The 27,116-nt window shown below is 38.2% G+C and overlaps 1 protein-coding gene across 3 annotated transcripts in view; it reads right to left on the bottom strand.

Moving 5' to 3' along the window:
* The window catches only part of TIAM2 (TIAM Rac1 associated GEF 2), a gene marked incomplete at its 5' end in the record, with an annotated part of 88,273 nt that overhangs the window by 48,218 nt on the left and 12,939 nt on the right, over window positions 1-27,116 (bottom strand). The window contains 9 exons of one of the 3 annotated variants that reach the window (XM_084283886.1): window positions 283-543; window positions 1,600-1,692; window positions 2,443-2,521; window positions 3,013-3,117; window positions 5,798-5,965; window positions 10,738-10,800; window positions 14,507-14,653; window positions 15,855-16,040; window positions 26,135-26,359. In XM_084283886.1, coding sequence (XP_084140012.1) covers window positions 283-543; window positions 1,600-1,692; window positions 2,443-2,521; window positions 3,013-3,117; window positions 5,798-5,965; window positions 10,738-10,800; window positions 14,507-14,653; window positions 15,855-16,040; window positions 26,135-26,359 — 1,327 coding nt within the window. Of the gene's footprint in view, window positions 1-282; window positions 544-1,599; window positions 1,693-2,442; window positions 2,522-3,006; window positions 3,118-5,797; window positions 5,966-10,737; window positions 10,801-14,506; window positions 14,654-15,854; window positions 16,041-26,134; window positions 26,360-27,116 lie in introns of all 3 variants that reach the window. The other 2 variants (XM_084283887.1, XM_084283888.1) reach the window with 2 other exon arrangements.

Here is a 27,116-nt window from a genome sequence, read left to right as displayed (position 1 = left end):
AATGCCCAGGAAATGGATGTACTGGAAATACCCATCGGCACACAGAAATGTGCCGTTAATACTGGATGGTTGGCTGGTGCAGCCAAACACATTAAAAGAATTTAATCTTCCTGCAGAAATAATCATATCCCATTCCACTTCTACTTTCTAGAAAATACTGAAATAACTGACAGATATGGAGCATAAATGGAACTTCATTGGTTTGCATTTGGGTTTCTCACTGAAGCATAAGCAAAAATATAAACATAAATTAATTTAAATAGATTGTTGTCAACTTCTTACCATTTGCTGTGTTCTTTCTGAAGTTATCTAGAAACTCTTCCAGGAGCTGTGACTGGTTTGGAGGGGGCAACAAACTTTTTGGATCCCTGGAAATGTCACCATCTGACCAGGATGCACACAAGGGTTGCAGAGTTCCGCAGTGGCTCATTCTCAGAGTGAGCATTACGCTTCTCTCCAAAAACAGTAGCTCCATCTGCCTGAGGTCAAGATCAGACACAGCCTCTCCATTTATGCTTAGGATTTCATTGCCTACTCGTAGCCCTGGGAGCATGTGAAAGGAAAGAAAAGGGAAGAAAAAAAAATGAAAGAAAAAAGGAGGGAACATAAAATGGAAAGGGTCACAAACCAAATTTTACGCTGCTTCACCTTTTAATTTTGTTTTCCATAAATCTGTTAGAACTGATGAGAGTTTTATATGTTATAATTATACAGTTTGCCTTCGTGTTTACTTTGATACTACTACAATCAAGTTGTTTATTTCTAAAGAGGATATTTGGGGTGGGAGGGGAGCACACCTTTTGAAAAGATCAGAATAGAAGCACCTTTCACGACTCAGATACCCTGAATTCATTTCAAAAGACAGCCCATCAGCATACAGCACAATAATACAAATAGTATTATCCCACTCTGAGAAGACCAAGAAACTAGTCATGCAGATCAAATCATTCATGATAAACTGGAATAATAACAGATGGAGTCTTTATTAACCTTTGTATAAATCTAAACAGTGGCAACTGATGTCTTTCAAGGTTAGCAGCAATCAAGTGATCATTAACCTCAGGTAGCTACTGAAACTTCTTGTCTATGCTTTATGTTTTTGTATCTCTATTTTTCAGAGAGCAGAACAAACACAATCCTGCTGAAAAGAAACACTGTTTCTGAGCACTGTAGTAGAGAAGTTGCCCAGGGAGATGTATGCAGAAAACTATTTGGGGGAGGGAGTCTACTTTTCACTGTCAGGAAAAGTGGAAGTGATGGGTCTTGGAGACTGACCAAGCCCATGTGGTTCCCCAGTGTGAGATAAATTTTTCCTCCAACTTGTTTCTTCATGCAAAAGCACTTGGTTGGATTGCTGAATGCAGAATTTGTCTCCAAGAGTGAACAAGAACTCTCCCCACTATACTGGAAGGATAATTCAGTTACTCTGTGTACATTATCTTTCCCAACATCACATATTTTCCAATGATTTTAAGGAAAGAAAGCTATGCATAGTAAAAGCCAAGAACCATTTCAGACAGCAGTACTAAAGCTCCTTCATATAAGTGAATTTAAAAAGATAATTAAATGCAGTGTGTTAAGCATCAATATGATACATACCTTCCTTGTATGCAAGTCCATCAGGGAGAACGTCACTTACAAATATATGGGTGAGATGCTGATTTTCATCAACTTGAGCTGTGACTGCAAAACCTGAAGTAGAAGAGGTCTAAATCAAATAAACTTTCTCTGAAATAACTCTTACCTTGTGTGTTTAATAGACTTTACATAATCAGTGAGTTGACAATTCTCATGAGAACACTCACAGATTACAGAAAAATTATCACATAGTTTCTGAGTGATTGTAAGGACAGCTAAACTTAACAGGACATTTCAACATTCAGGAAATATCATGCTGTGCTGTAAAATGATAAATCACATTTCAAAAAAAAAAGTTTCTATCTTAGTCCCACAGGACATTTCAATAACACAGCTCATTATTATGGTATGAGTTCTATAATGTGTCCATCAGACACAGAGTTGTTTTAAACATTTCCAGAAACACCTCCTGCAAATAAAAAGTCTGTCAGAATTTATACCACAGGATAACCTGTTGACACTCTGACAACAGAGGATCCTACTACCAAAGAAAGGGCAGACCTTGACCATAGCTGATAGTATTAATTTCAGTATAGCTGGCATATTCTGATAATTTCACACTTGAACTATTTGGCCAATGAATCAGAACAGAAAACAGGCCCTTCCCAAATGGAGACATAAGAAATGTATTTGCCAATGTAAAACAACCAGTTTGAGACTTCATTATAATGCCACGTGTCCTTTGCAGACTCAGATATTGTCAAGGATGGCTCTACCTGCTCTCAGAGACAGAAAGATCCTGAAAAGAGAAAGTAGGTAATGAGAAGAATAAAAATTCCTGAGAGATGTTTTGGTTAAACTTACCAAAATCAGTTATGTTTTCAGTCTTTGTAAGATGAACGTGATAAACATTTAATGGACAAATTTCTATTTCATCATACACCTGTTGGAAAAAAGAAGAAAAAAAAAAGTAAAAAAACCAGCAGAAGTTATCAAATTATGAAACTACAAGCATCAAAGCCTAAACATACATTATGGAAAATAAATACAGCACCATTTATATTAATAAAGAGCCAAACCTTGCTATATTTACACAGACAGAATTGTGTTACTTTGCAAGCGTCATCGGCATCAGTGGGACTAAATGCAGAGTAAACTAAACATAGAAAATCCAGCCTGGAGTTGAGACTGACACTTTGTGTCTGTACCAGAAGCCCCACTTCAATCATCAAACAGCTCTTGAAGAGAGTGTTTGTAGTGCCTAGCCATCTGAACGTCTGCATAGGCATGAGCTGTGTGAACAAGGATGGCAGAATGCAATTCACGAACAGCTTTAAAACCTTATTTTAGATCTAAATCACACATATTCATAGGTGATAATTTAACTGTAGCTACAGACAACATGGAGCTTTATATAAAATGAATCACACTTTCCTGGTCTACTATGTATTCATATGGTTCAGGAGCACTGTACTCAGTATTTTCATCAACCAGTCTTCTGAGTTGTAGACCGTAGTGTCTCGGCTCCAGCTGTTTCATCTAAGGAATATAAAAAAGAAATGGGGTTTGCAATTTGTTATTTATTTCCATAATCCCAGCAGACAAATAAGCCACACATACACACACTCCCCTTTAGGAATCATGCAATCTTAAACAAATAATTTTCTAAATACTATTTTTGTGATATAAACAAAACTAGTTGCATTGCTGAGAAGATAATGTTGAAGTGCAATTTCCATTTTCCCTTAAAATCTTCCCTACTTCTTTCATAAGCACCTTGTCTTAGCTAAAAGATTAACTGAATGTTGTTATATGTTTCCAAAGATATTATAACTGCTTTGTGTCCTTTTGAACTTACATTCACAATCATCTTTTTCTGTAACTACTTGCAATGACTCAGTTCTGCTCAGCAACTTTTTCTTCTGATGTAGAAAATGTATATGCATGCATGGGCTGTTAGGAAAGGGGATGGGATGGGAAACAGATTCCCTAAGGGTTTGCTTTTTATTGGATTGTATTTTTATTGCTGGGTTTCATCTACGATCAGAGAGTTTCACCTATTTTTTTTCACCACATGAGGTCAAAGCCCAAATCCTGTATCAACAGGAAGTCAAAGGGAGATAGGAGTACTCCCAAAGGATATTAGCCTGAAAGTGTTGAGCCCCTGATGAGAGTCTCTCTGAAAAATCAGGATGCTAGTGAAACCACTGCAAAAAACATTTTGTTTTAACATACTAATAGAGCAGCATTGCTTAAAAAAAGGAAAAGGAGCAATGACTGCATCCGTTTGGATTATTTAACCTCTTTAGCACAACTCTGCAGCTTATGAAAACTAAATTTACTGAGTAACCAGTAATTACTTGAACATTTTATTATGTGTAACAGTTTATGAGTTGCATGTGTACTGTATCCTAAATAATTGTATTCAAATACACGTTTCCTCTATATGTGCTATCCAAAAGACTCAGATGGAAAACAGAAATGAGAAAAGTATAAACCCCATAAAGCATGAATGAAGAAAAAAAAAAAAAAAAACTTTGAAATTTATATTTATAACATTCAAACATGTTCTGTTGTGAAGAAAGATTCCTTACACTCAGAGCAGAATTAAAATGTAAGAAAGAAAAGAACCAGAATAGAAAATTTAGCATTAGAAAATGCTTATGAAAATCTTTACACACAGAGTAGGAAAAAATAAATAAAACAGAAAAATATTTCAGAGAAAAAAATATATATACATGTATATATATTTAAAACTATACTTTCATGTAAAACAGACGTTAAAAAATTAAGAGCCAGATTTAGAATTACAAGTATTTTGGAATGATGGAGTAAGAGAGGTAAGGCATTTCCTTTTCAACTTAATTTTATAAATATGAATTTTTATTTCTCTTTCAGTGGTCTTCTGTGTTACTGTAATGATTTCCAAATGTTTCAGCTCTACTGTGCCATCTACTGGTCAAACAATGTTTCACCTGTACAGTGAATTTTTAGGAAGTAAACTAGCCTAATAAACTGTTTCTCCAGGATTCAGTCTCCACTAACAAGAGTAATGAGAAGGTAATTTCTTCTCAGAGGTGCCTGGTATATGAACTGTGACTTGACTAAGAAGAATGTGCTTATTTTGATTTAAAACACATAGTACATCATAGATTTTTAGAAACTTATATAATTCCTTTCTTTATTTATTTATACAACATTATCATGTGGAAAGAGCTATTAAATTAAGGCCTTTCCATCATTAGAACCCTCAAAATTCATTAACTTCAAGCCAGTTGAAAGAGCTCACCTGAAATTTCACATTAACTTATGCCAAAAGCTACAGATAGTTTTTGTATAGAGTGGGACTGTGTACCAAAAAAAAAAAAAAAATCCTCTTTTTTTTTTTCTCCATTTTTTTTTCCTCTTTACTTGTGAAGTGAATAAACTATACTTACCACTTGTTAGAAAATAGGAAAACATGATTTGGGTGTGAAACTTTAGCTGTTCCAAAGAACTTGTTTGTGTAATTTGATTTGAATCATGAAGTCAGAGCCAAATTCAACCACTAACACAAATGAAGACCAAGGTGCCAGGTAAGTTGTGATGCTCTAGAGGTGGTGGTCTTTTGTTGGTAGTTTTTTATTCTACCCTCCATCTGTGACTCCACTTTCTGTCCCAAGATCTACTGCAATCCCTCTCAAATTTCTGACACTGACTGTCAAAACATAATGTACTCTTTGAAATTTTGAAGTAGAACAAGTGCTTCATTAATCAAAAGCCAAAATAGGGCCCTTGAAGAAGCAAACATATATGTTAGCCATTGTTAACAGCAGTTTTCAGTGTCTTCTCTCCTGACATTAAATCAAACAGTCCCCGTTACTCCTCTGACTAATTTGCACAGAAAGCTCAGTTTGCTGCAGTGACAACTCAGACTGGACATGGATGGAGATCTCTCAGGAGCTGATTACCTGGCAAACTGTCACCACTCTTTAAGGATTCAGTGTGCACAGACTTGAGCAATGCCTCTTGAAAAGCCTTCCACATCCCTGCTACCTTGGCTACAATACAAAATAATACTGCTAAAGGAAATGGTGCAAACGCTCAAAATGTGCCTTAATGCAGAGACAGGGAGATGCTGGTATTATTCGTTCACTATTAAGGAGTCCTCAGACGTATTATGGTCCTTCTGAGGTCCACAGTTGTTAATGAGGTGCAATCGTACATGAAAAATGCATACCTTGCAGGCCAGAGAAAGAACATCTTCCACTCTGTGTTCTGGCTTAAGGGTTAATGCCACTCCTTGGCCATCACAGAAGTGCACATATGTCTGTGTTTCCCATGCACCCTCCTTTTGGATGCTGTCTGGCACTGAGCAGTAGACATTCAAAAATTCATCAACTTGCTGCTGGAAACAAGGGAGAAAGGTACAACACATGAGGATGTTGCTAAAATAAAAAATGTACAGTTCCACTGATAGCTTGCAGTGCACATATATCACCATATCTTTAGACACAGTACTGTGCATTTTCCCATGGTGAGCAAGGGACAAAGTTCTGTTACCTGTTCTCATTCATTGTATGACTCAATTTTCTTGAGAATGGATTGCATTCCCACTGAGTTCCCATTATGGGCTTTTATGCCTTTTCATATTATTTGTTGATTTAACTCTAAGTGAAAATACATAGCTACCTGATATTATACCGCAGTGGGAAACATTTATTAAGAAGAATTGACTACTACAAGTTTATCTAATTAACAAATGTGAGAAAAAACCATAATTACTATAATTTTAGCAGAAAATGATAATATAGCAAACTTCCAGCAGAGAGCACTGTAGAGCAAGGCTTGCCATAACATAAAGGACTAAACAGGAATAAAATGTTCTCATTCTATTTACAGTTTAAGATCATATTATTTGATAGGTAGCAGAGTACTTGCTTGTTTACCATTCTGGCTCACATCCACATTCATTGCAAAGCCACTCAAGCTTGATCAAATACAATATCCACCCTAACTAAAATTCCTGTCATTTTCTCACCCTTCATTTTCACACTTTCTTCTGCACCACACTTCAGGCTAGACGGTTCAGAAGCCACACAAGGAGAAGAAAAACACTGAGAGCAGTTCTGAACTTGGAATTTCACCCCTCTATTTGGGTCTGCCTGTTCAGCATGTCACTCCACTGCCCCTATCAAGGCGTTTAAGTTTACACAGAGGGGCTCCCTGGATTCCCCCTTTCAGCAAAAGGAAAGTGACAATAACCCAGTAAAGCAGCAGAACTGTGACCCAAGACAGATCTTACGATAGCCTGAGCTGTTCTCAGGAGTGCCTACTTCCCGGCTGCTTTTTTTTTGTTGGTTTGTTCTTTTCCCCTGTTGCTGTGGGTTGGGGTGTTTTTGTTGCCTACACAAAGCCCCTTGATTATGCAATTCTTCCTCCTGACTCTGCAGGGACACAAGCCCAGTGGTCCACTGCAATTAAAAGCTCCAGCAAAATCACTGCACAGGGACTGCTTCCCTTGCTGCAGGCAGCAAAGTTATTGACAACAATCTACCAGTAGCAACAAAGAGACCAATATTATTTTGTTTTTTTAAATAACAACTGTGGCTGTAAAAATGATGTTGTAAGCAGTCCTACTTGTGTAATTACCAAACAATGCAGAAATTCAGGTTGCAAACGAACCACAGTAATAATTTTATGCAAGAGTAATGCTGGTTTTGGCAGAATTATATTAATGAACTAATAGCATGCAAGAATCTTATACTGATTGCTCAACTGTCCTTTTTAAATAGCTAAAAATGACACATTGATTAACATAGGTCCATGGAAATCCTACTAAAATAGAGCAACTACTATGCATAACGGCAGTACTGTTATGCTACTGCAATTAATGGAGCGATGAAATCTACACCAGGTGAAGTTTCACCTCGGTGGCTGTGGCTCCAACCTGCTCATAAAACTGTTGTTGTTGAAGAAGATAATTCCAGCAGAACCGTGGTGCTCTCAGAAAGCAGTAAATCAAGTGCCTGGTAATAAATGATGACCTCCTTCCACAGTGCAAGTAGGAGGAATGAGAAAGGGCAAGGCATGCACGCTGCAAGAGTTGAGATGGAAATGGTCAGACTGAATTCTCCAGTGGCTTCCTTCAGGGAAAGACGAAGCCATGTTGACTTAGGTAGGGAGATGCTCCCAGCAATTCAGACATTTGTAATTACCAAAATGGTTAATTGCCCTGCAATAGTAGCTCTCCCTATCTGTTCAACAGAAATAAATCTCACTATTGCCAAGGATTAAAATAAAGAGGATGAAGGTGATGAGAAATAAGTTTAAAGTCACCTTCTTCTGGCAGCTTTTAAGACAAGACAAAGTTCTTCCACCCATCTAAGACTCTTTCCTTTCTTTGCCATGCATACTGGTGCCCAAACATAAGCCTCGTATCTGTTACTAAACAAAAATATGTTCCTTAGCTGCCGTTGAGATACTGTTGCTTCATCCACATTTTCCATCTCAGAAAATCTGACATGAAAAGAGATTTTTTTTTTTTTCCTGTTATGCCTGCAGTGACTAATACTACAATACTTCATTCATTCATTGCCACGTTAAAACAACCCATCCAATTTTCCAGAAATATGCGCCAGGATTTGCAGACTGTCACACGTTGTGCCATAGGGTTGCTGCAGGACCAATAGGTTACTTCATAATTTCCCCCGCTATTTGTCTCTGTTTTTATCATCCTTTTTGGGGAAAATATAGCCTTCCTGGCAGACTTCACTGTTTGTAATTCACTGCATTCCTCAGGTAGCATTTTATAAAAGTTTTGATCCTGTTTGTGTTTTTTATTGAAATCAGCCAATGAAAACGGGCTAACGCCAAAGTAACGGTTTTCAGAGTTATGATGAATCACTTCTGAGTTGTCGGATGATTCATGAAAATGTCAGGATCTTAAAAATGCCCACACTATATTTAATTCCCATTAAAAAAAAAAAAAAAGTTTTGAAATACAGTTCAGATGTTTTTCTAGAAATAAAGTTGAGATTCAGAGCTCCACTTCAGCACCTGAATTGGGGTGGGTTTTGAGTCCTGAAACAGCCCTGCTAAGCTCTGCAAACAGCCTCTCCAACCTCTGCAGTGAGGCTGACCACACGCCAGTCCCCTCCACCCAGGAAGCAGGGCTGTGAGCCCCTGCCTGAATTCAGCAAAGTAATTTGGAATAACACATAAGCTCTGTTGCAAAAGCTGGGTCGATACATCAGACCTTGTCCCTTCCCAGACAAGGCACTGAGGGAAGCAGACGTCTTTCTTCCTGCCCTGCGGCACCTCCAAAACCTGTTTGTATCTCTTCAGAGCGGAGCAAGAAAAGCAAGCTGACCCAGAGTGGCACCATCAACCCCAAAGGGGTCAGTGCTAAAGCGAGGGAGCACCACAGCATCCCTCTGAGAGGAACCTTCAGGAGTTGCACCCAAGAGATTTTGCCTCATCTGTTTTAGGAGAGACCTCATGTTCCCATGGTTTAAGAGGACCTGTCAAGAATGAATTGTCTTTGCTGCTGCAGAGGTGTGAAACTGAGGCAATCTGACACCACAGCCATCAGTACATTTTGGAGGAATTGGTGAGTGTTCTCTACAGGAGACCGTGTCACCCAGAAACCCCACATAATCGTAATTTATTTGGAAAAGAGAGAGATGATTTGATATAAATGCCTTCCCAACCCAGGGAAGTAAAAGGGTGGTCCAATAATGAAGGGAATTAATTTGTTTCGGTATATTTCTTCAAAAGACGCACAAAAAGTGAAGATACTTTCAAGAGGCAAAACGGCACTACAGGATTTGCTGCTGTCAGGTGGAGATGCCTCTCAGTGGTATCATTTGTGCATAATTATATATTTACTACGTAGCCACTAAATGAATATCCTTGATGGGAAAATAAACCTTGCATCACGTAATATAAAAATAAATAAATAAAAATAAATAAATAAAAATAAATAAAATTAAAAATCCAACAACACATAAAACTATGAGAAATGACGAACTTTGTCCAAACCTTTGTCATGAGATTCATTACAACTGTTCGCTATGGTTAATCATTTCCAAGAGCAATATTTCATTCTAAATGCAAATTTTTACTTTTTGTCTAAGACCTCGTATAAACATATTCATCTGAAAATGAATAGTTCTGTGGTATGATTTTTATTTATTTATTTATTTTGTCTTCTTCCAAGTTTTAAACTACATTGGAGAATATCTGACTCAGGAAACAAAGGAGAAATATGGACAGAAGGTTAAGTAGAAAGACAAATATCCCTTTCCGTCTGGTATGTGTTATAATTAAAGCAATCTAGTTATACTATACACAAAACAAAGTCCAGAAACCCTGTGTCTAATATTTAATCTTTTATTTGGAGCTTATCTGCACAAGCCAACTAAGGGAGAAGTCTATCTATATAAGCTCTGCAGTAGGTAGACAACCCTTGGTGGTTCTATGCACATGTTATTATGAACTTCAGAGCATCCAGCTTTGCTTCTAGACCAGGGGACAGCAATGCTATCCCCAGGGAGGCTGCAGGAACAAAGAGGGATGGTGCCTGATGTGCTGGCATTTTGCTCTACTCCTGCACAAGGTTGTTTTCTGTGGGCACTAAACAGTATCAGCAGCAATGTTACTGGGCAACGCGGGGATGCCACTTCCTCTTACTTGACTTGGGTAATATCTAGCTATACATTAACTCACACTTCTCTGCTGGTATGCCCCACAGGATTAAATTAGACTTCATTTGCCTTAATACTAAAAATATACAGGTTCTGTTGAACTAGGCAAAGTAGAAAACACAGCTTGGGTTTTGCCACGCTATGAAAGATGTTTTCCAGCAAATTCAGTTCCAAATCTCTCTGTCTCTTCTTAGACACCACCCTACAGATAGTATACACCTGTAAGGACTAGTGCTATAAATAAGCTTCTAGGGATTTTTATTTGTTTATTTATTTATTTAAAGCTACCATGCATCTTCAGAAACTTATGTTAAAGTGGTTTCATTAGCAGAATTATAATTCTGACATCTACGCTAACTATACTTTCATGAACCTTGATGGGGTTTCTGAACCAGTCTCATCATATGCTTAGCGAAACATATTCAATAATTTGAAAACCAGATGGTGCACAATAGGGACAGGTTTATCTTACCTCAGCAGAGTTGGCTGAATTCTGGACACCAGCAAACCCATGTCCTCCAGCTGAATCAAAAATCTGTTAAAAATAATCCAGATAAATAAATGGATTAAACAAATTAAAAACTTTATTTATGCATATTAGGCAAATTCTTTGGATAATTAAAATCAAAAACTAAATGAATATATGAAATCCCTAAAGACCAGGGATTGTTTTGAACCTCTGATGGATTTATTCTGGCTAGAAGTAGTATTAAAGACATGAATTCTTCCTCCATATAGAAAATTTAAGTAAGTTCTCAAATTCAGACCACATGTACACATACATTCAAACATATACCAAAGAATCCACATGCTTGTTTCCTTGTTTTTCTGTGCCTTTTTTTTTTTTTTTTTTTTTTTTCCTATCTACTATTTAGCAATAATGTTAAGGTCATTTACCTTCAAATCATTCATTGTGCTCCAAGATACAGTTCTACCCTTTGGTATATCATCTGATATAGCTACAAATCTCATAATGATTTAAAAGAACTATTTCAAATTAATGTTGACACTTTTGAAAAATTTCCCCTATAATTTTTCAGTTCTTCTACCTGAGCAGTTAGCTTGACTCTATTGGTGGCAAATTACCTTTAGCTTGAAAAGGAAACTTGACCCCCACTAGCACTAGCAAGGAATGAAAATATCTGACTATTGTGCCTGCTTTGGAACTGCAACTTACATTCCCCATCTGTGTAGAAACTCGTAGTTTCTAGAGAGATAATGTAACTAGCAGTTGTTGGTATCTCACAAAGGTGGAGAGATTATTCAAGTAATTAAAAAACAAAACAAAACAAAACAACATGTAAATCAATAAATAGCTAAGTATACAATCAGATATTTTGGTGAAAAGGGCTGTATAAACATAAAGATAGGTCTATCCAGCTTACATACCAGCTTGAGATTTGCAGGTACTAACATTACTATCCCCAAGTGCAAACAGAAATATCATTTTTAGGTCTACTGAAGTCAACAAATCAGGACAATATCAAACTTAAATCTTTTTTTTTTTTTTTTTTTTTTTTTTTCTCCTAGTAGAAACCTTTTGGATAATCCAAGGCAATGGATTTCTAAAATTTCATATGTAATGCAGTTTCTGACAATGTGAATAACAGGCACCACTTTTTAACTTCTTAACTTTTTAACTTTTCCTTGTCTTACCCACAGGTGTAGTCAAAGCATTTTATTGTTTATTATTTCTCAAAATAGTTTATCATTTAGATTGAAGAAAAGCAGATAAGCATTTAAGAAACTGAGGATAATGTGAGCCTAGACATCCCCCATCTGCTACAGTTCTGTTTTATTAACTGATTTCTAAAAGACTGAGACACTTCAATAATATTTACGAAAGCCTCCCAGCATAGAAGCTCTGAACACATTTTTTCCCCCTTTCAGTTTTTTTCCAGATTACTATTAACAACATACAATTAAGTTAAAATTAAAAACTTCTCTGACACAATGATGTTCAAGAACACAATATCTAATTTTGAAGCTAGGGCACTGTAGATAAACACATACTAGCTGTAGTCAAATGAACTTTAATTAAATCCATGAAAGCAATAAATTTTTAACCTATTTTTTGAAACAGACATTGGAGTACAATAAGGAGAGAACCAAGCTTCACTTTTCTGCTTAACCCAGTTTCCCATCATTTGAAAGAGATGACAAGAAAGACAGCCCCAGGCCCATTCTGATTTTGATACACAATTATGTGCATACACGCAAGTCTGAGCAATGACATGGTTCCCTTTTCTGCCACCTTCCAGGTTCATGGGTCAGTTTTTAATCCATGCTTTTAAAATGCTTCACTTTTATGGTTGAGTCATAGCCCGGTGTTATTAATATGCAGCAGTCAGCATTTACATTTCCTTAATTTTATTGTAGGATGTTTAAGAAAGAAAAAAAGAAAAATAATAAATACAAGAACCTGAGCTCTTGGATGAAAATGAACACTTTTTTGGGCCAGCTGGTTGCAAGCTTTGTAACAAAAAGGGTGAGGACATGCCAGGGACACCTCCGCCTGCAGCCAGGGCTCCCTCCACTGTGCTCAGAAAAGCACTGGCAAGGCAGCAGGAGCCTCCTCTCCTTGCTGCGGAAATGAGATTCCCTGTCCCTGAGCTCCACAGAATCCCCTTCACGGGCTATAAAGCATACAGGAGGATGTATCACGCAGTTAAGACAGCGAGAGGTATCAGCCCAGCTGGGAACAGAGCTAAGGGACATAGCATCCCTTCCCCCAGTCCTGTTATTAATAAAGAAATAGAGGTGCAGGGCTCACAGACCACCTTCTCTTGCCAGGGAGTACACTGAAAAACATTAAAAGGACCACCTGGAGAAAATCCCTCCTTCAGTTCCCTCTTTCAAAAGGCAGACTTGAGTTTCTATTCTTATTCAATTTCACCATGTAAACACATCTCGATTGATATACTAAAATTCCTAGCAGTCACCCAAAGATTTTTCAACACAGCACAACACGTAGATAAATATTTACCCATTAAAAATATAAACCACTAAACAAGAAAATCCTGATGTGCTCTTTTGCAACAGTAAATCTGTTGCATCAGCTCTGGGACTATTGCAATGCAAGCACAGATAGGCTTGCTTAAATATTCCACAAGCAGAATGCCACATGTGCAACAACAGCCAATTTTCAAGTGCCAATCATAGATTTTTTGTTTACTAATAAAATCAAAATACAAGACTCAGGGAATAGCAGGAGCAAGGTCACCAGATGAACACAGCACAAAATATTGCTTTGCAGTATTAACAGCAGACGTGGCAAAGGGCAATGAAAATAGTAATGCTCTGAGTGAGGGTACACATCTACTACTTCTGCCTTACCATCAAGGAAGTGTGTCTGCTCTTTACTTTTTTTTTTTTTTTTTTTTTTTTTCTCCCAGGGAGAAGGCTGTGAACTTTTGTTTCACATTTAGTTGTGTTTTTATTGAAGAAATACAGATTCTACAAGTGTGAGGTTTACACTAAATGCATGCACAGGCTGTTAGTTTCTTAAACAGAAGAGGACCCTGCAAGATGCTGTTGTGTTAGCAGTGATGCAGCCCTCCAGGGAGGCATCTGTGAGCCTGGCTAGAGTCAGTGGTGCAGCCTTTCTCACAGGGGCCTGCCTGCCCCAGCATTTGTGCCAAGCCTTGAACTTATGTAAACTGGCACAGCTTCATTCGTCAGCTGTCTGCACCTGCTGGAAAACTCGCCTCCTTGCATGAAAGCAGTCTTCACCTTGTGGCTACTTCCAGGCAGAGCGTACTACTTCGTAGAGATGATTTCAAGACCACCATCCACAGACCAGTCACTCTTTTTCCTTGAAAACTCACCTGTGTTGTTCTATATTAAATTGCAATAGTACTTCAAAGTCCTAGTTATGTGTCAGCACAATGCTGTATTAAGGATTTGCATATAAGCCCTCTCAAACAAAACCCTACTTCCAGTTTACAATGCAGCCAAAAGATGGGTTTTCTTACAAATTCAAACCTGATGGTCTTGCACTGCAGGTAATAAACTAACTCACTGTGTCAAAAGCTCTCATTTACCAACTGCACTTATCAAAAAGGAATCAAAATACAGATATGTGCTGATGCCTACTCACAAATCTACTGAAATTGCAAAGGCAAGTTTGATAGACAGCTGTCTCCTTCCTCATGCACCAACAGCATTTGGCAGAATTAGCCCCAGTAGAAACAAGCCCATCTCTGCATCCAGTATCCCAATCATCATCAAGTAAGATTTACCTGTGTTATTGAAGGTCGCTTTTCTTTCCCTTTTCTTGCCAGTGTGTCCAGTCCTTTCAGTGAAGAAAATAAACCCTTTTTATTACGGACTCTTTGAGACAGAGACAGGGTACGCTTCCTGAGAGCAGCTTCATCCCTGGAGCAGATCTATTTAAAGACACACAGGCCTTCTTATAGCACTTTCATAAGAGCAAAAGACTAACAGTTATTTCAAACCGAGACATCAAATGAAAGTAACTTCAGTTTATCTCAATGTAATACGCTAACATGCAAGGACAACGATTAAACTTTAAGCACCGACACTTCTTCTGGTATTCAGATGGTGTGGCAGCATAATTATTTGTCATGGGGCAAAATCAGACAGATTGTAAGGAAAGAACTGAGAAAATATTGCTCTGTACAACAGAAGAAGTTAACGAACAGACTCAAAGAATGATAATCTACTAGTCAGATGTAAAATTGCTAGAGGAAGAAAGACTCAGAACTGGTAAATACAGGAGATAAATGTGCTATACTATTGTGTTATTAACAAGCAATGACACAAAACACACAGTTAAAAACAGCAGTAAAGAGAAACACATTCTCTGATGAGACTTTGAGGGCTACTGTTCCTTGTAGCAAACAAAGTCCACCCCTCTTTGCAAAGACCAGCCTCTCAGCCCTGTAAAGGATAAAAAGCAGGGGCAAACCTGCTATTGCCATAGTTCACTTGAATCCAACAGGTTGACAACAGCTTACAGTAGCTAAGGAGCTTCCTCATTCTTTGCAAACAGAGGCCATAGTTTTTAAAAATGACATTTCAGCCTATTCTAAAAACACTTTCTGTTCAGGAGGGTATCAAACTGCTTGTAAAAACTAAAAAATGTTTTAGTTGGTCTGGGACCTCCATAAAAGATCAGCTCAACCCAGAGGGACCAGAGTTACTTGTGGAAATCTTAGTGTTAGTCTCTTTTCACTATAAGTGACTTAGGTCCTATACACTTTAAACTCCTAACTCAACGGGGGTAAAATCACAGTGACAGAATTCCAACACTATGACTTCTTTATATTTACATCTACTTTCATTTATTTATATATATATTTTTTATATGAGTCAAAAGTGCCCGATTTTGGATTCCTTAGGGACCAAAAAAAGTCATGGTCATATCCTCATGGTTTCCAAGTCTGTCTCTGTGAAAGAACATTTTCTGCAGTCAAGAAAGAGACAGAAAGGGTGGGATGGGAACAAGGCCATCTGAACAATGAATGTGGGTGCACCCATGAATTATCCTAGCACAATTCCACATGTAAGTACAACATTAATGAAGGCTTTGTGTAGCACATCCATAAAAAGTACATTCAGACTTACCAATGCATGAAAGGATGAGACAGAGAAAATTCCAAGCCTTCCCAGTGCTAATTTTGAAGGACGACTGGCAGCAGCCAAAAGGCTCTTTGGGTTTGGGAGCTCCCCACCTTGCAAACTGGCTAGGTAACATCGCATTCGGAAAAGGTCCATATTAAATTTTTCCAAGTTCTGTTCCCATTGCTGGATCTGTTTAGATATAAAAAGGGACAATTAGAAGAGGAAAAATGTCTTTGTGGGCTGCACTGAAAATCTGAGCTCTTCCACAAACCCATAGTAAATTACTTTCATCTGGTGGTATATGGATTAGATTAGTTATTCCCTGCCAAAACACATTCAGTCATATTGTGTTACATCAACCCAAAAGATGGCTTGAAATAAAACAAAGCTGGTGGTCTTAAATGCATACTGACAAGATGAACATACCATGAACTTCGGGTAGTTTGATAGCCACAAAAGCAGTTACATAAAAACATAACCCTGTGGTTCATGAGGGCTTTTTTTTTTTTTTTTTTTTTTCCCCTCCTTTTTTGTTTTGGAGATTAGTTTTGTTTCCTTCGTTTTTATGAGCTTAGATTGTATAGCTGCCTGGCTGAAAGCAAGGCTGCGTAGCTACACCAATTCACTACACTAGGTGCAGTAGCTGTGCTGATGGGTTCTGCTCAGGCTTTACCATCTTCCTACGGCCTCTCTATCTGTAAATAGGAGACAATACTGGCAACATGAGCATGTACAGCTCTTTGTCTGACTAATAGGTTAAGACATGCTTATGCTCAGGCATACTGCAAAAATGAGTTATATATACTCAATACAAATTGCTGGACCAAAAGCAAGAATGTATACATACTCCTTCATGAAATTTTAAAACATATTTAACACAGAGAGATGCAGATGTAACAGACAGGTTTAATCCAATTTTAAGGTAAAGTTAAGAAAGTGAAAAGACCTAAACAAAAACTAGTTGAGTACAGTTCAGAATCAAGATTTGGATGACAGATTTTAAGTATTTGTGTAGATGCACACTCGTCTACACAAACACATAAACACTGCACTGAAGTCAGATTTTGCTTTTGATTTTCCCAATTTACAAATTGGTAGCTGCAGCTAAAATCTGCACCACAGTGTACAACATAGATTAAGATTGATAAATAGTACCAATAAGAACACAGCTGTGTTTAATATAGTAGACATTCACACATGAAAAGGCAGAATAAGCATGTACATTAGGTTAATGTACATTAAGTTCATGTACATTAGCTGAAGATTGTTAAAATTCCCTGACAATACTCTCCTTCACATATCAGCTCAGATCACTGTAAGCTTGTTGTTAAACAGGTGGTTTAGGGTTGTGGAGAATGTTTATAACTTTTTCTAACATGCATTGCCTTCATACCTTTCACCGACACGCCTTGCCTGTCCCTGTGAGTACAGGACATTATCACCTTAAATTTAGATTAATCAAGGACAAGCGGCTTTATGACTTAGAAAACAAAGTGATAAAAACCATAAAAATATCAGGTGAACTATATCACCTACGGGCTCATCTAGAAGCAAAATCAGTTCAGTTTCCTTATAACGCTGACAAATACCACAAATTACACAAGTGTCTTGCCTCTTACTTTCTACAATGATGAGCGATCAATGAAAGGGCAAGAACTGCCCTTTTTACAAAATGGTGCTAAAGGCATGTACAACTGATAGAGATGTGACCTATTCTGGCTTCCTTACACATGGCCTCACAGACTATAGCATCAGTTATATCTAGCTAAACCTGTGGAAGCAAGAAGTGATCTTATTTGGCAGGGAGGATGCATCTGCAAATATGAAATTACTGGTTACTGTACACTAATAAAAAAAAATCTTTCAAGAAAGAAATGTTAAAAGCAAAATATTGAATTTACAAAAGCTTATAACCAATCAACTCACAAAAATTCAGAGAAAAAAGGACAGAGATATGCACACAATGAAGATGCCTCTTCTAATCTCTCACTACAGACATTCGAAATGTGCATCCTTGCATCCTTTGTGTCCCAGAAAGAACAATCATTTTTTCTTGGATCTATTTGATCACTCTCCTTTACTTTGCATTCTTTTTTTTTTTTTTTTTTTTTTTTTTTTCCTGTCAGACACTCTTCACCCAATATTTTTCTGCTTGCTAGTACCTTTCTTGTGGGATGATTCCAGAAAGAGGCTTTGTGCCTATCTCTTTCACCATGTTGACAACCAACTAGAATGAGAACATGGTGAACATGGTTGCCAGTTTTTCACAAAGTCAAAAGCTACAAGTTCAGGTGAAGTCTTTCCTTTTGGGATGACACCTCCATAGGTACAGAGCCAAGCCAATTTTGAACACCTCAGAAACAGAGCAAGGCTTGTTCTGGGCGCTGCTGGAGTGGAGCATCCTGTTCCCACTGAACATGAATTGAACACAGGCATTCCTGTGTTTCTGAGGCTTTCTTCAAGATCCTGATTACACATTTCTACTCAGTTGTACATTCAAATAAAGACAATCTAAGAAGGGGGAGTGAGGTATAACATAAGGACATTCAGAAGAAATAATTAAATTACAGTGTTTATCAGTCATGCAGGATGCTCGTTAATCAGCTCCAAAAGCATCGGTAATCACAATGTTACATTTAATGGCATTAGCAAAAGCTGTAGGCAGGGAATTTCTGGAATTGTCTTGCAGTCTTATCAAAACCAGGGATGTCTGGAACCAATTGGAGACCACGAACCAGTGCCAGCTGCTATTTGTCTAAGCCTTTTAAACTATGATAATTCTTCCTAAAGATTTATATTCTTGAAAACTAAATGGGGGAAGCTCACAAATAAAAAAGCAACAACTTCAAAGTGCAGTATGACCTGGTCCATGAAGTTAATTTACAGTCTGCAGATTAGATGCTGCAATCGTCATTCTACTATTGTGTCAGGAAAATCTCTGACCCACGTGGGAGGACTGCCTGAAAGACAGCTCAAGGACTTAGCTTCATTGTGCACAGATAAGACAAACCTTTTGAAATCTCTTCTAAAGCAAATGGGAAAAAGTGGATGCAGCAGACAGCAATGAGAGTGGGAATGGGTGACAAACAGCAGTATGAAGTGAGTCCGCAAAGAGATAAGAGATAATGGCCTGAAGTGAGGCGCGCCAAAACAAACAAGCATACATGAAACCGCACCCTGTGTGACCTGCTCAGTTATTACTGCTTGCCTGCGCTGCAGGCTTGAGCATCCGGGGCATCCAAAACCCTTCTCTCTCCCAGTTTCAATCACAGTTGAAAAACCTCTGTATGGACTTCTAGGAAAAGCATTAAAGGAGGTGAAGCAAAAAGGCAAGATGGCATCATCAGAACAGGTAAATTTTATTGCAAGGATGTCTGAGTTTAGTGGCAGAATGAGAGAGCACTGGAGAAAGACAAGGAGAGGCCACCCAAATAAATCTATCAAGGCTAATAGGATCCCTGTAAAGTAGAGATAAAAAGGAGACTATGGCAGAAAGGTAGAAAGTAGTAAAATGTGAGAAGCCCAAAGAGTTAGGGCCATGGATGATTTAGTTTGGGCTATCAGGAGAAGTTAAGGCAAAGAAGCCTGGTGCAGGGACAAGACAGTAATTATGTGGGGATCGCTAAGTGAAAGGGCTCGTGTTGGCAACACAGATTTAGACCAGGCAGGAGATCTTAAGGGTTAACTTACTTTTGGCAGTACTTCAGCAGTAATGATCTTTTTCAGATCATAAACAGTAAATAGTCCTCCAGGCTAGTGAAACAATTGTAAATTAATTACATTTTAAATCATGCAAACAGGTGAGCTAAAGGGGGTTTCTGTTCATTCAATAACTCTGCCAGGTTTGCTCCATGTAAACGCTAAATTGGGAGCTTGGGAAAGCCAAGGGGATACATTCAGAGTAGGCAACTCAGACCAGGGGGTTCCAGCACATGATACAGGATCCATCAAGTACTGCTTAGGAGATTATAAAAAGTGGACAGGGAAGAACAATTCCTATCTTAACAATTCCAAGCTCCTTGCCCATCCCATCCTACAGTGCAAATGGTGTCCTTTGGGAACAGGGAAGGACTCTCCCTCTTTCAAATACACAAAGACAGCCCAATGTAATAAAACCCAAACCAGAATATGAATAGCCAAAAGCTGTGCCAGACATGACACCATATCAACTCAAACAGGAATACTTCAAGGAATGGGAGGAAGGAAGGAAGTTGCCTCCTGGACAGCTCACCTGACAACAAAACCAGTTTTCCACTTTGCATTTATTTAAGTTAGCATAAAAGAAAAGACACAGAGGGAGGAGGGTGTTCTCTTAGTGCATAAGCCTTTAAAATTGATTTGATTTAGCAGCAGTTCTTACACTGTACAGAAACATGAGCTCCTCACTGACATAATTCACTATCTATAGAAACAAGAAATGCAGATTTTTCCCCTACAAAACATCTTCTGTCCAGATTGAAAGCGTCTCCACGAGCTGATGTAGGGAACTCTGTGGATTTAAAAGAAACTTCTGCTGCTGTTTTATATGAACAGCTTTTTAACCACATTACAAACAACACCAAACTCTTTGCATTCCAGTCCCCGGTTCTCAGACACAATTCATATTGCACCCATCTGGATAAATGAGTCACTCAGCATCTGGGGACAGGGAAAAGAGTTTTATTGTCATTACTTCCTAAAGAGAACTCGGAGAAGCAAAAATATCACTCTCCCAGAAATTCCATTACTTTAAAGGATACTACAGAGATACTGTTATTACTTTAAGTTCAAAGAAATAAAAATAGAACATAATACAGAGAAATAACAATGATGTGCATTTGGCAATAGCCTTTACTTTTCATTCTGGCTACTGACTTACGAAACAGTTAAAATTTCTTGCAATAACATGACGATAGTTTTATGTTTTGTTTTGTTTTTTGTTGTTTTGGTTGGTTATTTAAATGTCATCTTCCTGATTGTTTTGGATGGACAGAATCGTCATGATTTCTAACCAAAACAGAGAGAAGAAAACCTATTCCCAATACCACTGGTAGCACAAAAGTGCACCCGCATCTACCTAATTTATATTCTCATCAATAATCTGACTGAAACTGGCAGTACTACATGCATGACATGCATGTCTATAGCCAGGGATGTAATTCAGAAAGCCACTGTTTGTTATTATCCAGCTGCCCCTCCCCCAAAAACAGAAGACAAGATCTTCCTGCACACACTCCTACAGCAGCTTCATCCTACAAGTCACTGCTACGCAATTCTACATTCAGAAACAGTTTATTCATTATACTAAACCTTCCTGAAACAAAGATGGAAATTCAGTCTTCGGCCAAACAGTAATTACAACAGCGAGGAGAAAGGAGATGATCTTCCTTAACTTTCCTGGCTGCCTATTCACTTCATTCCTTAGTGACAGGCTACTACCAAAAGAGAAGGATTTTACTAATAACGCAGAGAGGGACCATCCCACACTGAAGTGTAACACCCGAAAAGAACTGAATCTCTCAGAAAGCAGAGCTCTGCTCTAGCCAGTTCAAAGACCACCCAAACTGAAGATCTGTTATAACAAGTTTAGATCATGTTTTTCAGTTTAGGAGGGTATGGAAGAAAGAAAACTAACTACTTATTGCAATTAAATTTGAATTTGTATGTGGCAAAACTGGCAAGTGCTAGTAAAGTTCCCTGAAAAGATTCTCTTTGAGTTGTTATTGTGACTTTTCACCTAATGTTGGACAATATTTCATAAGATGCTTTGGAGAAAATGAAGACATACAACTTGGTCTTCTGAGGGAAGCCTGTAGACTAAAATTCCTGAAACTATTCCAGTTGTCTTCCTGTGCTCATTAGCGAGAGGAAAAAGAAATAGGTACATTTTAAACAAAATGTAATGGGGTCATGTCCTGTGTAAAAGGCCAAAAACCGCCACAAGCAAAAGAAGAAAGGTACCAATGGATCTAATGGCTATTCAGAGCAAACAGAACATCACCTTAAAGATCTTTTTATTTTGCTTTTTATAGTAACAGATAAACTACTTTTGGTTGCAGGACACATACGAAAACTTCCATAAAAATCATCTCCAACCATATGCCTGTTCTTCTCATTAATGCCTCATCATTTCAGTGCCTGCAAGTAAATACCTCTGTTCATAACCCATCTGATAAGTAAGTTAAGTATCATGCACACAGAAAATATGAATCACATCAGAAAACTCTGAATAGCTTGGAAAACATGATTATACCAATATATTAAAATTTGAAGAGAAAAGCCCAGAATGCTTTCAAGCAACCATTATTCATATTACTGTACTAAAATGAGACAATAGAATAGGCTTATGTACCAAGTACATAAAGAAATACACTCAGAGCTGCTGTGCCCTCACTGTGAGGCTGATTTTCCATCCCATTAAAAACAGTTCTACAGGCAAAGACAGCCCTGCTTTTGACTTAATGTGTACTATTTTGTTAAAAAAGCTCCAAATAAATGCTAATAATCCCTTTTGCTAACTTCAATGGCAGTTAGACAGGGCTCCATATTCACAGCAAACACTGTGATTTCTCTACCAGGTTAAATAGCTAGGTAAGCTAACGTTTTTTTTTAAAGACAGACTCCATGGGCTTTGAAATCATTCTCAGTGCCATGGGATTTTCCAACTTGCTACCTTTTGTCTTACTCTCTTTGTCTTGCAGGAGAAGTCACACCCTGGGTAACAGCACTACCACCAACATATTTATTGCATACAGTAATATAAACATACATCGTCATGGTTCGCACAGGCAGACTTGGGATTTCCAGCCACGTGGCCAGTGGCCTAGTGGGAGTAGTTACTGTATGTACACTGCTTTCACTGATCTCTTCTAAACTGCCCAACAATACTGATTGCTATACAAATGGCTGCCACTTTCTCATACACTGCTCTTAAGTCTATTATTATACTGGAACAGTGAGCCTGGAAGGAGGGAATTCCTGATCTAGGCTGCAAGGCTGAAGACATTTCTTAACCAGTTTGATAGCATCATGTTTATAAAACAGTCGTTTCTCTAGAGAATAAACCTTTTCATTCTAAATTTTTTTGCCAGCCTGCAAATCCACCCACTTGCTGGACACCAAATAAAAGAAACACGTGCGTACATTTAAGTACATAGAGCAATTTTAGAAGTCCACATTTCCGTACTGCAACTGCCTTTCAGGTGATTGTAACTGAAACTAGAAAAGGTTTTGCATACTTGTAAAGCCTTGTGAATTACTAAGTCTTCAGCAGAGAAGTACTGGTTTTAAATCAATACAGATGTGAAAGAAAATAGAAACGTAGGGTTGTGTGGTTGTTTTTTTGAGGAAGAGGAAGGAAAGAGAGAAAGGATTTAGAAATCACAATTTCTGATATAATTCCCCAGAGAAAATAAATATTGTGCCTCATCTTTTTACACAAAAACCACCATGGTCCCTCTGAAGTCAATCATATTATTTCCTCTGACTTCCCAAAACATATCACTAGTAAAGTTATCTTGAACAGGATGTATACAATATGCTTCAGTCATAACTCCTACATGATTGAAAACACCACCAAACTTAGAGGAAACAAACCCAAGAATTTATATCCCTTTTGCTTCTAAATGTAGGCAAAAGACAACTAAACAACCACAGCTCTAAACAACTGAGCTACATATATGCAAACTTCTCCCTCAGGAATAATGCTTTTTCAAAACTGTTAGCTTAGTAAGTATATAACTTACTTACTAATTATATCAAGATTTTTTTGTTGTTTGTTTTCAGAAAACCATCCCTGAGACATTAAATCAAAAGATTAGGAAACCAAGTTATCTACTGACTTTTCTCTAAAATGACTTTGCCAACAAACCTTCAGCAATTGTAAGGAGAGATTTTAAAGAGATCAAAGGCTTCAAGAATGGACAAAATGCTCATTATAAATTTATTGTTTGCTAATGAGTGGATGCTTGCAAACAATCCATCTCACTCTTTGTCTAACTGCTTTGCCCCCAATCAATGTTTTGCGAAATTAACACCCAGATTAGCAGGAATAAATCTTCTGCAGCCCTAGTGATGGATTGCAGTTATAGCAGAATGCAGCCAACTTCTTCCAAGGACTGAACTGGAAAACAATGGCAGTTGTTCAAGGACAGAACATATAATTAGCAGAAATTAAGAGACCATCATTAATACTGTTCAGCTGACTCCAAATAAACTACTAGCATCAGTACGTTGTGGGTGGGCAAATTAAGCTGCTATACATAAGGATTTTTCTTCAGTGCGTCACATATGATGGGTCATATTAACCACTAGAGCATCTCTAGAAATCTGTATATACTTATAGATCTCAAAACCTACAGCAATTAAAGGATGCCTAGTTCATCCTCCATTCAGATCACTGGGCTCTGGGCCATAAAACAAAGTGACATGGAAATTATGAACACTCTAAGAACTTATGAACTCTTATGAACACCACATATCCCTACACACACCTGCATACCTTCTGAACTCTGCTCATATCGCTTCAGACTGAAGTGTTCTACAAAGAGCTTGATAATGAAGTCAGTATCAGTCAGTCTGCCCTTGGTCAAGTTCAAACCAGTAAAATAAGAATTGTAAATAACACAAGCATCAACTTCATGAAAGTAAGTGTTTCACCAACCAAAGTAACATAATTATGCTGTATGGAATCAAAGAAAACAAACTCTGGTTGCTACCCAAGAGTCCTTAATGTGCAGCTTGAAGTAATGCTAGAGAAATAGCTACTCTGACTGAGAAGGCAGAGCTCTCAAATGATCTAAAATTATCAGATGTCTTTTGTTAATGGCCTAATAAAATCAAAGATACAGCAACTTCAATCCACAAACCTATTAGGCTGAACTACTAGACAAGCTTAGTACACAGAAGAGGCCCTGGGCAGTGAAGCCTTTGCCCAGACACTGAGCATGCATAATTGAAGCATCATGTGACAGTTGCTGCCTGCAAATCTGTGAGCATGGACAAGATGTCAAAATCTCAAAACGTACTTCCATAAGGTATCACTGGAAGGATTCCTGGTTCTCTTGCTGGAACTGGGAGCAGAGTAAGGCTTCATGTCTTATGCACCACTGCACAGACAATAACGTAACTGTTTCAGCTGAAGAACAGTTTTAGCTGTTCATCAATCTGCCTGGTCTTAAGCATGGCTTGGCTGGAATCCCAAGACACACACAGACCAAGAAAACTAAATTTCAAGGGGGAAAGAGGGGCTCCAGTTTTCATTTTAGAAACAAACTTTAGTGGTGAACCTTCCTCAGCACTAAGCTGCTGCTTTAGCCAAGATTCAAGTATTCCTAACACCATCATACAAAACTGTGATCAGAATAACACATTAGGCATCCAAAAGCTATTTACAGGGGGAGGCACCTTATGATTCAGCTCAATTCCTGCTGCAGTGAAACAAAATTAGCCTGGTTACAAGCTTGGATGAAAACATTTTTGTCTGTTCCAGCCACAGGTGAAGGTTTTGGCTGGAAGGCATTAGCTCTCCCAAGCTAAGCACCAATTGTCCTGGGCTTACACAGAGACAAATGATTCCCAGTACACAACCAGAGAGTGTTACAAGAAGTGCTGTTAGTGACTAGCTGCACCCCTTTCCTTTGAATTGATACTGGAATATTGCTCCAGAGACTGCCAGTGGTATTATTGGAGGAGCTTTTCTCCCCCAGGATGGAAAGCTCTGATCTTGACTTCTGGTTCTCATTTAGACACCTCTGGGGCTATTTAAGAACCCGGAGGATCTCTGACCTTTTAGTCATGGCTAAATTTCAACTGAAGCACGTTGTTTTGTCTGCCATAGTCCTTCCAATTTCATTCGGATAAAGCACACTTCACATCCCATCTAAAGGTGTCAAAAGGTATTGCTATGTACCTATACTAAAATCTTTACATTTTTCATGGAAGATGCTATATATTCTGTGGTATGCTACATAACATCCAGATATTATTAATAGCTAGGCATATCATAAAACAGAGAGGTGAAAATTAAATACATTTTTTCTGGAAGTGAAAAGAAATAGCTTTGTGCTCATAAAACAGACTGATCTGATCCTCAGCTTTGAGTGCTGGCCTACTCCATGAGCTGCTCTAGATTGTTGTAGAAACCTGGCAATAGTTATGAATACCATACCATGCCAGCTATGCCCAAGACAATTGCTCTCAGGCCTAGAAAGCATCAATAGTAGGGGGCCAAAGCAAGGAATGGCGATAAATATGCTACTGCAGTAATAGTCTGTAGCAGAAACAAACCGCGCTGTTTCCAATACCTGATTCTCTATGGCCTTCCTGTTTTTTGGATCACTAACAATTGAGAGCTGCAACTCTGCCATCTTTTTCATCTTACTGTCCATGTCAATCTTCTGGAAGAGACTCTTGGTCTGATTTTTCAGCAGCCGAATGGTGTCCTCTTTCCCAAGCTTCTTCGCAAAGAGGGAAGCACAGGCTGAATGTATGGCAGTAACCCAGTTTTCCAGATCTGTCTGGCTTGTCGCCTGTGAACAAACCAGAGGTGCAACATTACGACCAGACAAGAGAAAATCAAAATGAATCTGCAACTCTGGGATGCAAATTGCTTGACAGGTTCACTGAGATCTCAAGCACTTTATCTCAAAACTTCTCAAGTAAGGTTTTACCTTTAAAACTATGCAAAATAAAGGAACTGTGAGTTTTTTTCTGCACTGTCATAACTTGTCCCCAGCCTTCAGCTTCTGCTTCTTAGACCTTCAAGGTCTGAGGGCTCTTGTGGGAGTGCATCAGAGCTCACGAGCTGTGGACAAGATGTGACTTGCATCCTCTATCCCTCCAATTAATTAAGGTGAAAACCAACACATTTCAAAGATAAACCTCCTGTTGTGGAGGTAACATAGCAACAGGGATGATTTTAAAAGTAAGGTCTGAGGAGAGGTGTTTGCTTACTTAAAAAATGCCAAATTAGTGGAACACAGCATAGCAAGGCAAGGAGAATACATCTGCACAAAGTGTCTCCAGAGATATTTACAAGTGTGCCTATGAATCAACATGTTTTTATGTAGGCGGTTCCACATAATACTGTTCTTTATTAACATTTCCAGTGCTGCAGTTAAGCAGCCAAGGTCTTTAGACTATTTTTAACCTTATTTTGAATGTCTCACTCAAGTAAACTCTCTGAAGCCAGCAGACTTAGGGTTGAGTCCATTATTCTGTAAAGGCAGAATGCTGACAGACCTGAAGCCATTTGATAACACAGCTGATTTTCTGGAAGCTTGTGAC

This window comes from Netta rufina (genome assembly GCF_964035555.1).
Source record: "Netta rufina genome assembly, chromosome: 3".
NCBI classification, from domain to species: Eukaryota; Metazoa; Chordata; class Aves; order Anseriformes; family Anatidae; genus Netta; species Netta rufina.
This window is presented reverse-complemented; position numbering and strand designations above follow the sequence as displayed.